Source organism: Rhincodon typus, chromosome 19 (assembly GCF_021869965.1).
Source record: "Rhincodon typus isolate 14 chromosome 19, sRhiTyp1.1, whole genome shotgun sequence".
In the NCBI taxonomy this organism is placed as follows: domain Eukaryota; kingdom Metazoa; phylum Chordata; class Chondrichthyes; order Orectolobiformes; family Rhincodontidae; genus Rhincodon; species Rhincodon typus.
Window position 1 is genome coordinate 11578710 of NC_063350.1, and position 18394 is coordinate 11597103.

Genomic DNA, 18394 nt, shown 5'->3' on the forward strand with positions numbered 1-18394 from the left:
CTCACCTTTCCTGGCCCCATCCCCGCCTCTTCGACCTGTTTGTTTCCTCTCCACCTATCCTCTCCTCTATCCCTCTTCTATCCGCCTCCAACTCTCTCCCTATTTATTTCAAAACCCCCTTCCCCTCCCCCTTTTCTGATGAAGGGTCTAGGCCCGAAACGTCAGCCTCTCTGCTCCTATGATGCTGCTTGGCCTGCTGTGTTCATCCAGCCCTGCACCTTGTTGTCTCGGATTCTCCAGCATCTGCAGTTCCTACTATCTCTCATGTCAATGTATGATTGGTCAACATGGAAGCAGGTCATATAATCCATACATTCTATGCCAGTGTTCACGTTTCTTATAAATCTCCTCTCATCCTTCTTCCTCTATTCCCTACCATAGAACCTTCTTCCCTGTTTTGCTTCATGTGCTTAACTATATTACCTTTACACAGCTCAACTATGACATAATCCTGCATTGTTCTATACTCATAGATTCTGCTTATCTTGGGGTCTGGATGTTGGATATCGTTCTCACATTCTTGAGTCAACTTTCTTGAATTAGACTGTCCCAACTCAGAGTCTACTGAATCTCTGGCTTTACCTTATCCAAAAGTAACTATAGTCTGGCTCTCAATAGGTCACTTAATGAACTCTGTATTTACACAGTAACATGCAGGTTTCTGATTATAGCTCTCCAGTACAATTCTTCCACTCCACTATTCTTAGAGTCTCAATAGCATGATGTCAGAGTACTGTGATATTGTACATCATTGGTGTGCTGGCTCAGTGGTTAGCACTGCTGCATCACATAGCCAGGGACCTGTGTTCAATCCCACTCTTAGGTGACTGTCTGTGTGGAGTTTGCACATTCTCCCTTTGTCTGTGTGGGTTTCTTCCCATTGTCCAAAGATGTGCAGGTTAGATGGATTGGCCATTGCTAAATTGCCCATAGTGTCTAGGGATGTGCAGTCTATGTAGATTATAGGGTGGGGAGGATGCTCTTCAGGGGCTCAGTATGGGCCAAATGGCCTGCTTCCACACTGTAGGGATTCTATGAATCATCATACTTTTAATGGAGGTTTTTTGAAAAATGGCTCAAAGCTGGTTATATCATTTTGTTGGGATTTTGACACTCTTCAGCCAAAGATACTGTGCGAAGATCGGGAAAGGCTATCACTCTGTTTGATCAGGAAACTCTGAAACTAACACACAAATGAGAGTCAAAGTGAAAAATCTATTTTTGGAACTTGAGGCAAAAATTCAAATTTCCAATAAGTGAAACAACCACTGAGGAAATTAAGGTTTTATATACCAATCAGTAAAATTGATGTTAGGTTTTCTTTTTAAACATATATCTTAAGTAAAATGTCAAGTGCATTTGTGAAGAAATACCTCACACCCTTTTGCTATTGCAAATCCTCCTCCGAGTAGTAGGACCACATTCCAAGGTAAATCTTTCTGAATTTTCTTCCAGTTTAGCAGTGGTGGGTTCATTTTTCCTGAGGCTGGAAAAGAAAGAAAAGAGAAATAAAGGTTTAAGTGAGATACAGGTCCAGTTATTTCCAAAGCCAATTGAATACCAAGTTTGGGAAAGAAAGTCTGTGATCATAATGTCATTAAGAAACAGTCTTGATGAATGATTGTCACTCAACTGTGATCTTGCAAAATGATAGAGTAGCTTTGAAGGATAGAATGGTCTCGCCTGCTCCTATATGCTTAACCTTAACAGTAAAATTGGTAAAGTTTCAAGTGGGAAAATGATTCAGCATTTAGAGAAATGTGAATGTTTTACTCCTTTAGACAATGTGACAGATCGGCCATTTTAATGAATAACTTTGTTCTTGATAATACAAGTAAACAGTTACTGCAGTTTTGTTAACAAATAGTGAATTTGCTAGTATAGTCTTCTCTGAAAGCGTTGCTGATTAAATTGAATTTGATCCAAACAAACTATAAACCTGATTGTATTGTGTGTCTCCCCATGCATACTGCATAACTGCAAGTTGTCCTTCAAGCTACACAACATTGTGGTTTCTTTCACTCTCATGTACCTGTCCAGCTGTGTGAAAAAAGCTGGAACACCTTCTGTTACAGCACTGAGGGTGTATGTATATCAGAGGGATTGCAATGATTCAAGAAGGAAGCTCAATATCAACTTCTCAAGGACAATTCAGGAATGGGCAACAAATCCCAGCCCAACCAGCAACACCTACATTTAGTCAAAGAATAACAAAAAAACCCAAGAAGGCTCTGCTGACCAAATAGTTTTCTTTCAAGCTCCACGTTCTTCCATCTAACAAGCTAGACTCTGGATGTATCTCCTCAGGTTTGTGAGGGGTGGGAGTGAAAATGGGTGGGTGCCCAAAAGACTAGTAAATGTTGCTTCTTGATTAAAGGGGCCGGGGTGAACTTATGCGGGGAGAGGGTGCCTGACATTCCACCCCGCCACCCAGGCTTGTAGGCAATCTCTGGAAATTCTGGTCTCTGGTGGCCAGTAGGCAAAGGAGATGAACACATAAGAGTCAATGTGTCTACCAGCCCTCCAACTGACCTCACAGGCTCAGATAAGCTCAGCACTCGTAGACCTGATGTTGGCAAAAATCACTGGGATTGTGACTTTCGCATCCACAGTTACTCTCTATCCCTGCTGTTCCACACAGTGTTGTTGAACAGTTAACCTTTCTTAATATATGACAAAGAATATACAGTACAGAAACAGGCCATTCAGCCCAACCAATCTTTGCTGGTGTATATAATCTACAGGGATCTTCTCCTGTTCCATTTACCTCAGCTCAGCCTTTCAACATTTTTTTAATCTCCTTTTCTCTCACGTACCTGTTCAATTTCACTTTGAAAGAACGTGAACCATTTATCTCACTTGCTTCAATGGTAGCTAATTATCATTCTAGCCACCTCTGGGAAAAGAAATGTCCTCTTATGTTAGATTTATTAGTAATTACGTTACTCTAACAATTCCTTTTCCATATACACAGCTTTTTAAACATCTTACTTTTACTGACATCCTGACTCTAGTCCCATTACAGCTCCCTTTGCCATCCATTGTTTAGTTAGAATACAGAACATAGAACAGTACAGCACAGGAATGGGCCCTTCGGCCCACAATGTTGTGCTGAACATGATGCCAAATTATCCCTTTACCTGCCCTTAGTCTACATTGCACCATTTCTTGCATATTCATGTGCTTATCTAAAAGTCACTTAAATGCCTCGAACATATTTGCCTCCACCACCCCTGGCAGCGTGTCCCAGACTCCTGCCACTCCCTGTGTAAAAAACTTGCCCCTCACATCTCCTTTATACTTACCCGCTCTCATGTTAAGTCCCCTAGTAGTAGACATGTCAACTCTGGGACAAAGATTCTGACCGTCAAACTCATTAAACTAGTTAAACTGATTCACATACCTTTCGGATCAAACCACCACTTCAATGAAGGCTTTTGAGATGGAAAGAAGCATAACACAAGAACAAATGTCATTCCAGTCACTGCATCTGACACATATCTGAAAAAGAGTGTTTTAGGATAAATAAACAAAAAGTGGGCTGAATTAATGATGATCACCTTCTGTGGATGAGGAGTGGAGTTACTCCGCACTCTTGTGTTCAGGTCTTCTTTTTAATGAGGTGAATATGTCACTATAACTCAGATCCAATTTCATAGCATATTAAAGCAGAGACAATGAAACCCCTCCATTTGAAGTTTGCCCATCTGAAATTCACATCAGCATATAGAATAGAATAGAATAGAATCCCTACAGTGTGGAAACAGGCCCTTCGGCCCAACATGTCCACACCGACCCTCGGTGCACCCACCCAAACCCATGACAACAAGGTGCAGGGCTGGATGAACACAGCAGGCCAAGCAGCATCATAGGAGCAGAAAGGCTGACGTTTCGGGCCTAGACCCTTCATCAGAAAAGGGGGAGGGGAAGGGGGTTCTGAAATAAATAGGGAGAGAGTGGGAGGCGGATAGAAGAGGGATAGAGGAGAGGATAGGTGGAGAGGAAACAAACAGGTCGAAGAGGCGGGGATGGGGCCAGTAAAGGTGAGTGTAGGTGGGGAGTTAGGGAGGGGATAGGTTCAGGGAGGACGGACAGGTCAAGGGGGCAGGATGAGGTTAGTAGGTAGGAGATGGGGGTGCGGCTTGAGGTGGGAGGAGGGGATAGGTGGGAGGAAGAACAGGTTAGGGAGGCGGGGACGAGCTGGACTGGTTTTGGGATGCGGTAGTGGGAGGGGAGATTTTGAAGCTTGTGAAATCCACATTGATACCATTGGGCTGCAGGCCCCATACCTCCTCCCTCACCCCCATCCCAGGCCCCAAGAAGACTTTCCACATCAAGCAGATGTTCACCTGCACATCTGCCAATGTGGTATACTGCATCCGCTGTACCCGTTGTGGCTTCCTCTACATCGGGGAAACCAAGCGGAGACTCGGGGACCGCTTTGCAGAACACCTACGCTCGGTTCGCAATAAACAACGGCACCTTCCAGTCGCAAACCATTTCAACTCCCCCTCCCATTCCTCAGACGACATGTCCATCCTGGGCCTCCTGCAGTGCCACAACGATGCCACCCGAAGGTTGCAGGAACAGCAACTCATATTCCGCTTGGGAACCCTGCAGCCCAATGGTATCAATGTGGATTTCACAAGCTTCAAAATCTCCCCTCCCACTACCGCATCCCAAAACCAGTCCAGCTCATCCCCGCCTCCCTAACCTGTTCTTCCTCCCACCTATCCCCTCCTCCCACCTCAAGTCACACCCCCATCTCCTACCGACTAACCTCATCCCGCCCTCTTGACCTGTCTGTCCTCCCTGGACTGACCTATCCCCTCCCTAACTCCCCAGCTACATTCACCTTTACTGGCTCCATCCCCGGCTCTTCGACCTGTTTGTTTCCTCTCCACCTATCTTCTCCTCTATCCTTCTTCTATCCGCCTCCCACTCTCTCCCTATTTATTTCAGAACCCCCTTCCCCTCCCCCTTTTCTGATGAAGGGTCTAGGCCCAAAACGTCAGCCTTTCTGCTCCTATGATGCTGCTTGGCCTGCTGTGTTCATCCAGCCCTGCACCTTGTTGTCTCGGATTCTCCAGCATCTGCAGTTCCTACTATCTCCCACCCAAACCCATCCCTCTATAACCCACTTTATCCACACATCCTTGAACATTATGGGCAATTTAGCATGGCCAATCCACCTAACCTGCACATCTTTGGACTGTGGGAGGAAACCGGAGCACCCGGAGGAAACCCACACAGACACGGGGAGAATATATAACAGATTTGCTTAAAGAAATGCTTTTCATCTCATTCGATATGATCCTTTCAGATTACTAACCTAACATTTTTTTTTCCATTACATCATCCAGAAGTTTCTTAATCTAGATTCAATACACATTTCCTGATATTCCATTCCAGCCTGTGCTTGCAAACCTCAAAACACCACGTTCAACTTTTTATATGAGTCGAGGCTTGGCTAAAATTTACAAAATAATCTAGAATGTGCTAAAAATTGTACCAGAAACCAATTCAAGCTTATCAGTCAGACCCACAGCGTGATGCACTTGCACGAGCTGGAAGCTATGTTTGTTAACACACAGGACCCTGCCTTATGTACGTAAAATGAATTCGCAAATGTGCACCTTTGGAATTGGGAATTGGGCTGTGGAGGCTGCTAATCTCCGTTCCTTTCCCATGGCAACACCCTGACAGAGTGTGGTTGCCTGGTATGAGATCTGATTTTGATAAGTTAATTGCTCCTGCTGCATCTCAGTGCCACCTTTGCCCCCATCAATCAGCCCACTGTTCTCATGCTGTATAAATCAGGGCTTTTTCCAAAGTTTGGTTTCTTACTTCCTTGTCCTGATGAGTAGAAGACACAATGCTTTAACTTTGTGTTTCCTTTTAATGATAACTAATCTGTGTAACGTATTTGCCTTTGCCTGATTATTTATCATTAATATTTCTCCTGAACATATTCACAAAAGGACCAACAGACATCTATTGCTACCAACATTAGATCATTTTGGATTCCCTCAGCCCTGTTCAGAACCTTCTTCTTTCCCTCTGTCTGTATTCATTAGATGAGGGTTTTAATAATGGAAACTAGAACATTTTTACTCACTGCTAGCATTCCCAAATAGTTAGTTGAGATGTGAAGTTTCCTCCACTCTTGTCCAACAATAGCCCCAAAATAATCTCATGGAGACATTTCTCTGTTTCCCATATGAGACATCTACTTAGCTCTGTACATCAAATTTCTAGTTTGGGATGAGTTTTGTATCTTAAAGTGGTGGATCATTGAGGAACTGAACAGAATGCGCCCAAACTCACCAGAAGCTTATAGTGAGCAGACTGAGGGAACATTTAAGTCCCAGGAGGTGAAAGATTGACTGGTGTTGCATTGCATCTCCTTAAAGTACAGATTCCTATTTTTAATCATCTAATTATTCTCATTAATTTTATTTGGTCTCCAATCCTTTCCACTCTTTGCTACCTCACATGTAACTTTCCAAATGTTTCTACTTGAACAGGTCACAAGCACAAATTCACAAATGTGTCTCACCCTTTTGGGAAAATACTGGCCCATCCAGGGATGAATTTTGGATCTCTTGTGAGAAGCAGAGCCACGAAGAAGGCAAAGAAAACCAAAACAGCGCATTCTGCAAACCTGCAAGATCATTAAAAGAAAGAAAAACTTGCATTTAGCACTTTTCCTGGGCTTCTTCTATTTTGGAAGATATTCCAAAGTAAATTACTGACAATTATATATGTTTCATGGCTAGTCATGGTTGTAATGCAGGAAACACAGCAGCTAATGGTGCACAGCAAACTCCTACAGACAACAACGAGTGAAATGACTAGATCTGTGCTTCCCAAACTTTCTCCCATTGTGATTTGAAAAAGGTAGGAAAGGGGAGGTGATGGCCTACTGGTATTAGCGCTGGACTGTTAATCCAAAGACCTAGACAGTGTTCTGGGGACCTGGGTTCAAATCCTGCCACGGCAGATGGTGGAATTTGAGTTCAATAAAATATCTGGAATTAAGAATCTAATGATGACTGTGAATCCATTGCCAATTGTTGGGGGAAAATCCCATCTGGTTCACTAATGTCCTTTAGGGAAGGAAACTGCCATCTTTACCTGGTCTGACCTACATGTGACTCTAGGCCCTCAGCAATGTGGTTGACTCTGAATTGCCCTCTGGGCAATTAGGGACGGGCAATAAATGCTGCCTAGCCAGTGACACCCTCATCCTGTGAGTGAATAAAGAAAAAAATAGTCTAATTTTGGTGCTCAAACATTGCCAACACCTCCTGGGACAGATTGAGAGGAGAACAGCCTGTGAGAGCAGTGAAGTGGGTGGGGCGGTGTTGGAATTGTCTGTGAGAGCAATGATGGATTGGGAATACCTGTTGTGAAGGGCAAACGTCTATGAGATGAGAGGCGGGGAGATCGTTTGGGGGGTAAATGCTTGTGAAAATGGGTGTAGGGGAAATAGCATCAATGTGATTGGTGGGGGAGCCTGTGAGAGGAGGACAGGAAACGCGCGGGGGGGCGCGGTGGTGTGGGTGGTGGGGATGTTTATGACAACACTGGGGAAAAGGAATGCCTTTAAGGGCTGAGGATAGGGGAGGGGTGTGTCACCCGAGAGAGTAGCTGGGAGTGAAAGCTGTTTAATGCAGATGATTTTTAAAGTGAAACATATCTTCATGTTACAATTTTCAGGACAGGATCCAGGCCAAATTGGGCAGTTAGGTAGCACTCATTGTTTAAAAAACTGCAAGATTTAAAGGAACCTCATGGTTACCAGCACTTTTTGGAGCTCTGACATTACTACACCAGAGTTCGTAACTCTAGAGGTTTGACCAGTTGCAGATCATGACACGCAGTTTGGGAAAGCCCCAGGTTCTATAATCTGTTTTCAATGTTGTTAGTTAGGAGATGAAATATTTTGCCTGCACATAGGGGAGAACTCCCCAGTTTGTGTCTAAAAGCAAAGCCTTGCAATCTTCTGCATTCGCCTGAGTGAGCAGATGGAACCTGTGGCTTAATGTCTCATCTCATTTTATTCCCATGTGGTTAGTCTACCTCTTTGTATTTGGTGTAAAAGAAAACAAAGAGTGAAAAATGTGAGCCTTAGGAATGTAACCAGTCGAGTTCACAGTAACTGATCATTGAACTGGAGTGATATCATTTTGCGCAGTGCAAGCGGGTCATTTGCTAAAACATTAATGCATCTGTTTTGTCTCTTGCTCTCTAGCAATCCCTCAAAACAAGCAGGGTTCTGGCTACGGCCCACAGCAAGAGCTTGCACCTTTTAACATGGGGAGACCAGCTACATGGTTGTGGCTGACGAGGAAACTTCTGTTCTTACTGTCTGCCAGAGGTACACGATAAGAACGGAACCTGACCTGACCTGCTGAGTTTTTCCAGCATTTCAGACTGGTAATCAATCTATTTGGCCACATTATGATCACACTGAGTGAAGCTGCCCACTCAGTTTTAACTTGGGACGCAAACCCATGGCTTCTGGCTCAGAGATAGAGGCATGCTGCACTACCTCAGAAGCCCTCACCTGTGTTACATGCTAACGCATTTGGAACTTAAGCTGCTGATTATAAATCAGAAAACACACTAAACATAGGCAGTATCAACATGCTGTTTAATATATGCTTCATCTTCTGCATGGTTTTCAGGGGGTTGGGGTGAATAGGGAACAAATACTCTGCCAGACAATGCAGTGCAAAACACCACAGTCGTCTATACTTACGTTAATGGTCCCAGATTTTTATAATCATTCTTTATTCTAGCTCTCACCCTGGCTTGAGACTCAGTGTTGTTGGCTTTCTTCCGAGTCCATGACCTTAACATTGAAAAAGAAACTCTCAAATTATCATCGCAACGTATCCAAAGAAGTTTCAATGAAACTTTGCCTCACAGTATCTTATCATTGTGCTCATTGTTTGGTTGTGTACATTGTGTTTACACATTCAACAATGGGAGATCTTGGCAGTTCTGTGCAAAACAATAGGATAAGGCAGAGCTGCAGATGAACAATCTATAAGTTATCAATAATAAATAAAGTGCTGGAAAAGCTTAGCAGATCAGGTTGCAGCTGTGGAGACAGCAATAGTGTCGACTGATTAATTTTTCCAGAAAAATTTTTCTTTTATTTCAGTTTACCACCATCCACAATATTCTGTCCTGTTATTCAAGAATTCATGATTAAATAAAACTCCACTGAAAGGCCGAATATATGCACGTTCATAGACACCAAATTCTGATCCCATCTGGTTTACTAACGCCCTTTAGGAAGATAGATCTACTATCCTTATCCCGTCTGGCCAATATGTGACTCCAGACCCACAGCAATGTAGTCAATCCCTGCCTGCCCTTGGAACTGACCTAGCAAGCCATCATTGGATTCAAGCAGGTAGCTCACCACTATTTTGTCCAGAGCAATGAGGGATAGGCAGTAAGCAATGGGCTTGCCAGAAGCACTCACAACTTTAAAAAAATTACATAGAATGTCTATTTTAAACTAGCATATCCCATCTTCACATGGAACAGCAATAATGGGAATCACTGACATCATTGATGACTCTGATGACTTCATTGAGATACGTACTATCTGATTTTTATATGTGTTATTTACACACACAAGCACATCCACGCACTCTGTACCCTCTATGTTTTAATGAATAAAGGTATTATAAAGATAAGCATAAGAGGCTGTAACTTGTCCACCATGTCTTGAGCAGAAATTAATTCTGGACAATAGTTCAAAGTGGGTATTACTACTTCAGTCGCTGTCTGTAATCACAGAATTGTTGCAGTACAGAAGAAGGCCATTGGGCCCATTGTGCCTGTACCAGCTCTCCAAATAAGCTTCATCACCAAGTGCCAGTTTCCTGCTTTTTCCCCATACCTTTGTACACTATTTCTATCCAAATAGTCATTGAAAGCCCTCTTGAATACCTCATTTGAACCTGCCTGCAACACAGGCAGTGCATTCCATACCCGGATTATTTGCAATGTGAAAAAGTTTTTTTTTCTCTTTCACGTCACCCTTGCTTCCTTTGCACATCACATTAAGTCTAAGACCTCTCATTCTTGTTCCTTTTACAAATGGGAGAACCCCATTCAATATTTGGTTCTAATGAAATCAATGGAACTGGATACTGGGCAGGCTGTCTCTCAGGCAACAGGTGAGATGTTGCCTATTTAACACTATTTAAAAAAAACAGGTTTGGACATCTTTCGTTCCCTCCGAGCCCACAAATGGTGAGTGATCGGAAAATGAGGTGCTTCATCCCCCTATTGCCTTTCCAATGCTGGTGAGCACCCATGGCTAGAGTGATGAAGAGCAGGTATGAAACATATCAGCAGCTATTATGCATTCTGCAGGACCTGAATCTCCAAAGCATCCTCTATATGGAGGCAGCCCAGTTGCTCCGTTGCTGGAGCCATTACAGTAGTGAGAATGTGGACAGACTCCTCCATCATTTGCTCCAGCCTACCATCCCTGCCTGATGTTCCTTTTCTTCTTGCTGCAGGTTGACCATGTGACTTATGGCCAAGTCCAGAGGTACGTCTTCCACATGGGACTGAGTAGCTGCCTGGTCAGTTCTTTGAGTGTCAGAGACTTTGGGCACTTCTTCCTCCACCAGCTGTGGGCATGTGATGTGCTCCCGAGTCTAATCCAGCAAAGTACCCGCTGAGGTGACTGTTTCTGAGCTGGTGGAGGGTGCAGGTGAACATTTTTCCAGTACATCCCCCGACAGTTCACAGGCTTCACCCTGAAAGGTGCTGTTGATGCAGAGGGGCGCATGGTGCTGGGCGGAGCCTTTGCATAGTGAAGGGAAAGAGTGAGTCAGTGAGGCTTCAGGATAACTTGTGCAGAGCAATCTGTTTGTCGTAGAGGAGCAGCATGTAACATTGCTGGTTCATTGGTGCCTCCTCATCACCATAACGACAGTCCGATCTTCCCAAACTAGCTCAACAACACTCTCTTTAAAGGGAATGAGGATCTTTAGATCTGGCTTGTCTTGGACTGGCCATGGTTTTTCCCACAATGAGATAAAAAGGTAGAAGGAGCGTGATGAGAACGGGCGCAGGAACTGAGCATGCATGACCAGGCGAGATAGAGAGCCACACCCTCTGAGTGAGTTGGAACCACAGTGGGCAGGAAACGTTTGAGTGGATGTGGTGGCTATGGGCCTTCAGGTAGCTAGGATGCCTGTCACACTGATGCTTGCAGGCTATGACCATTTGTGAGATTCCAATAGTGGCGTAAGCATAAAACCATTGAAAGTAGGTGCCAGAGTAGGCCATTCAGCCCTTCGAGCCTGCACCACCATTCAGTAAGATCATGGCTGATAGTGCAATCTCAGCATCCCACTCCCGCCCCCTCCCCATACCCCTTGATCCCTTCAGCCGCAAGGGCCACCTTGAATATATCTAATGAACTTGCCCCAATAGCTTTCTGTGGTAGAGAATTCCACAGGTTCAGGACTCTCTGAGTGAAGAAATTCTTCCTCAGCTCAGTCCTGAATGGCTTGCCCCTTATTCTTAGACTGCGACCCCTAGTTCTTGACATCACCAACATCGGGAACATTCTTCCCGCATCTAGCCTGGCCAGTCCCATGAGGATTTCATACATTTCAATGAGATCCCCCCTCATTCTTCTAAATTCCAGTCGATCCAGTCTTTCTTCATATGTGAGTCCTGTTATCCCAGGATTCCATCTGATGAACCTTCACTGGACTCCCTCAATAGCAAGAACATCCTTCCTCAGAGTAGGAGACCAAAACTGCACACAATACTCAAGATGTGGCCTCACCAAGGCCTCGTGTAACTGCATCAAATAATGCCCCTGTGAGTGCTGAGGTAGCAAAGAGAAAATGAAGTCACTTACCCTCAATTTCTTGGTGCACTGATTGCTAACCCTTCTATGGAGGCCAGAGGCCCTGCTGACCCATGTTACAATCTGTGCCTAGGCTGGATGTGACTGATGGGACGGCCTCCTAGTGCAGTCACCTAGACAGAAGAGGTCCCTTCTGACTAGCCCCAAATGCCCCTGAATCAACCCTAGACCTCCCGGCAGGCTCCTGCAGATGGCCACCACTGCCCGTGGAGGGGTTTCTGACCTGCAGCAGTGTGCAGAACTTCTCACAGACCTCTATAATTCGTGCATTTAAGGACGTGGAATTGAATAACTGGTTTTATCACAGTTCTATTCTTTGTTAATTTATTTTAACTTTGTAGCCTCCACGATGCTGGCAAGATAACTGAAGCACTGAAGACTCAGCAGCAGTGTTGGACAGGATTGTAGTTCACTGGGGAATGCAAGTCCTGCCTGAGTAAAATCTGAAGTTATAGTTATAGCTGGCCTTTCAATATGGTGCCAGAACGTTTGATCCCAAAAAGATCCCACCAATGGCGAGAACTTCCACCTCACTCACCACATGATTCCACTTGCATAGGTAATCAGCTGAGAAACGCATGAGATATCTTGTCCTAGGCATTGGCAGACAAGACATAACTTCGAAATGGAAAATTCCACCCACAGTTCAGGGAAGAATGGCAGAATTGACAGGACAAAGATGAAACCCAAAAATGCACAAGGTAGATTTCAGCTTGGAATTGCGCGCAATTTCTTTTCCATTTCTCATACCTTGGATTGAGCCCTCCGTATAGGAAAGCAATCCACAGCCAACCAGCAAACAGGAACAGGATTGCTACAGGACAGCAAAACATAAACCAGGATGCAAAGTTCACCATGTTGCAACCAGGGAAATATCTGAAAGAAAGCAAGAAAAGAAAACCATACTCTTAATTCTACTGGATGTTGTGTGGCACCAAGTGTGGATTTTCAGGACCGTACTGCAAATTCAAACGTCTCTGTGAAACTTAGGAGCACAGAACCACAGAGAATCTACTGGTCAGAAACAAACTGTATTGCCCAAATGGTCTATCTTGGTGTTTATGCTCAAGCCTATACACCAGAAAATCCTCAATTGTTTTCATTATCATCCACTGCTGTGGATCTCTTATATTGTGTGTTATGGAGCAACAGCCAACACAATTCAAACATAAACTGTAATATTACAGACCACAGATGAGTCTATCAGCTACTATCTTGTAATTTTGATACTTCCCATTTCCTATGATTTGACTATTACTTCAGTCACTTGCTGGCTATTTTTTCTTTGTTTAGTGTGTGATTACACTATCTGCAGACTCCACACTGCCCTCAACACAACCACCATCTAACCATGAACATCACGTTTCTCAGTGTATGGAGTCCATTGAAATGAATTCCAATGGATGGTTTGGTCCCCACCTTATGAGTCAAATACTGAAGTGGTTTGTCATTGCCATCTGCAGGATAGCTGACAAGGTGACTCTCCTGCTCTTAATGTCTGCCAATCAGACTGACAACTAACTTGATTCACCACGTTACAGACACCTTGCATGGCCAACACGTCCTCATGTTGGACTCAAACTCAGAGGTTCTGGCCCAGTGGTAGGAATACTACCATCTCACCGCAAGACTTCAAAACACTGGAGATGCATTTATTTTGGCATTTCCTGCTCACTGACCCTACAAACGCCACTGGGGTTACTAGGTGCCTTCCAGTATAAACACCAGGATCAAGGCCTGTAGATTTTCAATCCCGTTGAGATTTTATTTTCTGATACCTATGTTCGATAGAGAGGAGGAGAAAAAGAGAGTTAGAGAAACACTGATAGAAATAGAAATTGATTGTATTTCCTCATCATAGTTTGATTTAATTTTGTAAAAAATGACTAATTGAATGTTGAAAATATCCAAAATATATTTGAAAGAAAATGTTAGGAATGAAGGTTAGGTTGGAAATAGCCTAAAGGATGAGGTGTCTCTCTCTATCCTTGAGAGAAGTAAGTTGAAGAGAGATAAGAGTGACTGAGTGGTTAATGGTGATGTGAGTGATAGCAGAGTAAAGAGCAAAGGAGGACTTTTGTGAATAGTTCAGAAGGGTTCACAGAATCATAGAATAACACAACAAAGAAGGAAGTCATTTGCCCCACTGCAGTTTTTGATGAAGCTGTCTATTTAATAGTGAAGGAGAGGTTGGTGACAGTGTTATAAATGGGAAGGATGCTCAGTAGGTGAAGGGATGGGAAAAGCTTAAGTAAATAGGCGAGACTAGGCAAAGTGAACTATTTGTGCTAATGCTAGTCAGTGCCTCAGAGGCAACTAGGGTGTCAGCCTAGAGCAGAGTTCATATATTGGAGCCGACATTGCCAATACTGGGGAAGGTATTGGGTTCCAATTCCAATGTGTCTTGGAGTGGCTCTCTTATTAAAGGGACTGCACTGAAGTATTTGTTTTTTTTAGGAAGTACTTTAATATTTGACATTCTCAGTCATGATCCCAAAGCTACAGGATAACAATAATGAGTTACATTCCCTGGCCAATTTCCCCTATCTAATGGACTGATCAACTGAAGCCTCGCTATTATTTCTCAAAGAGAGACCACTTAACATAATCCTGGTTGAAAACTAAGATCAGGCATCTTTATGATCTGTACGGCCCAGCTGGCCATTGAAGTGCATGTTACTTTACCGACATATGACATTTCCATTTGTTTGCAAAATACTAAAGACAAATTCTAGTGCCAGGGAATGGATCATTTTATTTCTCCATTTCCTACATCTCGCAAATGTCTATCTTTTTCTATGCTGCTTGCTTCTGAGAGTAGGACCACAGATTCCATTAGATTGGTGAAAGTACTGCAGTGGTTTTGCTATTGCCTTTTGCAGGCTGGATGACCAGGAAACTCTCTTGTTTGCTGCCATCAGTTATATTGGAAGGATTTACAGGCAGAGCCACAGGTAATAAATTACAACAAAAATTGCCAGTTCTAGGGGGTGTGATGGGTCCCATTTCCGATGTACTACCTAGTGGTTCTCTTGATAAGGGGACTGGATTGGAGTATAAATTGTTTTCTTTTACTTAGAAAAGATATCTTAATCTTTGATATGCTAGGCTGAATCATAACAATTCTGTGATAATTAAACCTGTTTGGCCACCTCACAAATACACCAAACACAGCCGAGTCTTAGCATGGGACTCAAATCTGGGGTTTCGGCCCACAGGTAGGGAGGCTTCCACAGCACCACAAGGCCTCCTCAACCAGCAGAATTCCCAGGGTAAGCATGACACAATTTAGATGTAACATGGGGCTTTCTGTCCCCTGGTCTTGGATGAGCATGCCCTACTTCAGCAAGTCAATGATTGCAGTTCTCTTGTCAACCATCCCAGCAGCTTCTCTCTGAGAAAGTGACATTTAAAAATCAGAAGTTCCTTATGATTATTTTACGTTTTCAGCTGCCCAAGTAGGAGCAGGTTTGGTGCTGTCCCAGTCAATGTGGCCGTGCCTCCGATACTTGCAGCGTAAGGTATACAGACAAGGAAGCCCTTCCACAATCTCTTCTGGTTTTCCTTCTCCTTCCTCTGTTGGCCCGTTGTAAAGTTAGCTTCAGTCTCCAACTTCTGTGGATGGCTACTGCTGGGGTAGGAAAACAAATGATTAGCATCAGATAGTGACTATAGTTAACACACTAGATGGTCAAATAATAATTCCTAGAGTTGCAAACGGTTGATTAAGATACATTGTTGGCTGGGGCAATATCATTCCTATCTTTCAATGAATGTATCAAAAATCTAGGCGTGGTCAATAAAAGTTATAGTCACTCAAATACCAATTGGACAATGCAAAGTCAAACAGCACTAGAAATTAAAAAGAGTTTTGGCGTGACTTTACACAAGTTAAAAGTAATAAAATAAACAGCAGTTTAAAGCTAAAAGTTCAACACTGAACTAGTTAATAGGAGAGCTTCAGAATATTAGTACGGCATTAGAAGGTAAAATATTTTCTGTTGAGAGTTAACAGCACAGGATGAAAGTAAGCAATAGGAAGTCAATGGCAAAACAGGAGGCAGTAAGGAATGTTAATGTGTTGAGTTTTTTTAAAAAGCTTGTCCAGAGGATGACAACAAATTGGATTATTACTGGTCGTAGAGTATAGACTGCAGGTCATACATCATTACGATGACACTGTATAGGTCTCTGCTCAGACTGAACCTTAACTACTGTGTCCAATTCTGGTCACCAAGAAAGGAAAGAGTTCCTCACTCATTGCAAAGTGTAGATCCCTCAACTTAGTTATGAGGAAAGATTAGAGTAACATAACCTTTTGGCCTGGAAAGCGAGGTATTAGATCTTATTTTGTGCATGGGGATACAGTAAGCAACAGTATAAGAAAAAGATAAATGATTAATTTCATCAAGTATAATATTTTTAAGTTTGATGACAACACAAACTAGGTTGGAGTGAGTAGTGAGGAGGACATAAGGAGGATTCAAGGCGATTTAGATAAGTTAAACAATTTGAGTGAGGTGGCAAATACATGGCAAATGCAATAGAACATGGATAAATGTGACATTGTCCATTTCAGTAGGAAAAACAGAATGGCAGAGTATTATTTAAATAGTGATAGATTGAGAAAGGTTAACGTACAAAGGGACGTGGGTGCCCTTATATTGAAAGCAAGAATGCAAGTGCAGCAGCAGTTAGGAAGGCGAATGGTGTGTTGGCCTTAATTGTAAGAGGTTTTGAGTGCAGGAGCAAGGAAGTCGTACTGCAGCGCTATAGGGACCACTCCTGGAGTATTATGTGCAGTTACCTAAGGAAAGATATACTTGCCATAGAGGGAGTGCAGTGAAGGTCCACCAGACTGATTCCTGGGATAGCAGGTTTGCTGTCTGAGGAGAGTTCGGGTCAAGTGGACCTGTGTTTGCTAGAGATTAGAAGAATGAGAGGGGTTCTCATTGAAATGTATAAAATTCCAACAGGAATGGACACACTGGATGTAGAGATGGTGGTCCATGGCTGTGGGGTCCAGAACAAGGGGACACAGTCTCAGGATACGTGGTAGGCTGTTTTAGACTGAGTCCAAAAATGTGCAGGTTAGGTCGGTGGCCATGCTAAATTGTCCATAGTATCCAGGGATGTGCACACTAGGTAGATTAGCCATGGGAAATGTGGGCCTGCTGGGATAGGGTTGGTCAGTTCAGTCTGGGTCTGGTTGGGATGGTCTTTGGAGGATCAGTGCAGACTTAATGGCCAAATGGCCTCTTTCTGCACTGTAGGGATTCTATAATTCTATGAAGAGAAATGTCTTCACTCAGAAGGTGGTGAACCTGTGGAATTCTCTACTACAGAATACTGTGGAGGTCAAGTCACTGAATATGTTTTAAAAAAATATATAAATGTATAGAAGCTAAACATGTCGGGGAGCATGGGGGGAGCACGGGATTGTGGCATTGAGATAGAGGATCATCCAGGATCATGTTGAATGGCACAGTTGGCTCAATGGACCAACTGGCAAACTCTTTCTCCCAAATTTTTTCTTTGAGTCAATGAGCTAATGCAAAGTTTTGCTGAAATAAGGACATTTGTGTTTGCATAGAGAATAAACTGCATTTGGACTAGCTGTCTGAGCAGAGTTGTGAAGATGAAAATACCGGAATTGGTTAAAAAGCCTTATTAATGTGTAGTTAAGCAGCAATGTGTCTTTGTGGCTGGAAGAATTGTGCAGGAAATGTCCTGCAGTGTAAGGGAGCTTAGGCTCAAAGGAAACCATCTGAGTGAGTGGTGATATAGTTCATGAATTCAGAGCTCAGAGTGGAAGAATCAACTGTTGTCTTTATTTAGCAATGGGCCACGTACAATGAAATGCATCTGGCAGTTGAGAAAAGGCAGAATTCTCTGGCTACAATTAGACATTTCTTCAGTAGAATGTTAGAACAAATTTGTGTACTTTTTCTTCAAATAAACCTGTCAATCCACATTAAAGAGTGTACAAAATTATTTAATTAGCCTATTTAAAGTGTTCGTACATTAATATCACAGAGTGCAATTTCTCACCAGAAATATGAGTGAAGCAGTCTAATAGCTCCTTACACTTACTCTGGTGGAGCAACATATCTTGTTCTTGCACACAAAAGGCTAAAGCAGACTGAAGCAAACTTTTTTTTGTACTGAAGAGATTTAAGGCCCATTGAAAGACATTTCTGTTTTTAGGATAAGTGGAATACGTTTCACCTAACACTCCTCTCAAGAATGTGTTCAACCTCCACTTCTGTTTTATATATGATAATTTTATATTGTACCTGTCATCACTGATAAAACATGACATCTCATTAGGTAATGACTCTTTTGAAGTATTATCTGAAGAAGAAACAGAAAGAGACATTATATAAATTCTATTTTATTCAATTATATAAAGCAGATATGAATATAATACAGAGACAGTAAGAACTGCCGATGCTGGAGTCAGAGATAACA

At 43.0% G+C, this 18394-nt stretch overlaps 1 protein-coding gene across 2 annotated transcripts in view; it reads right to left on the reverse strand.

Moving 5' to 3' along the window:
* LOC109917455 (solute carrier family 13 member 3-like) overlaps positions 1-18278 on the reverse strand; it is a 34995-nt gene extending 16717 nt beyond the window's left edge. Inside the window, exons 1-7 of one of the 2 annotated variants that reach the window (XM_048608266.1) lie at positions 18220-18278; positions 15366-15551; positions 12674-12799; positions 8768-8860; positions 6560-6664; positions 3404-3501; positions 1374-1486 (exon numbers count right to left, since the gene is read on the reverse strand). In XM_048608266.1, the coding sequence (XP_048464223.1) occupies positions 1374-1486; positions 3404-3501; positions 6560-6664; positions 8768-8860; positions 12674-12799; positions 15366-15551; positions 18220-18245 (747 nt within the window). In that variant the 5' untranslated portion in view covers positions 18246-18278. Of the gene's footprint in view, positions 1-1373; positions 1487-3403; positions 3502-6559; positions 6665-8767; positions 8861-12673; positions 12800-15365; positions 15555-18219 lie in introns of both variants that reach the window. The other variant, XM_048608265.1, reaches the window with a different exon arrangement.
* Between the last annotated feature and the right edge of the window lie 116 nt (positions 18279-18394).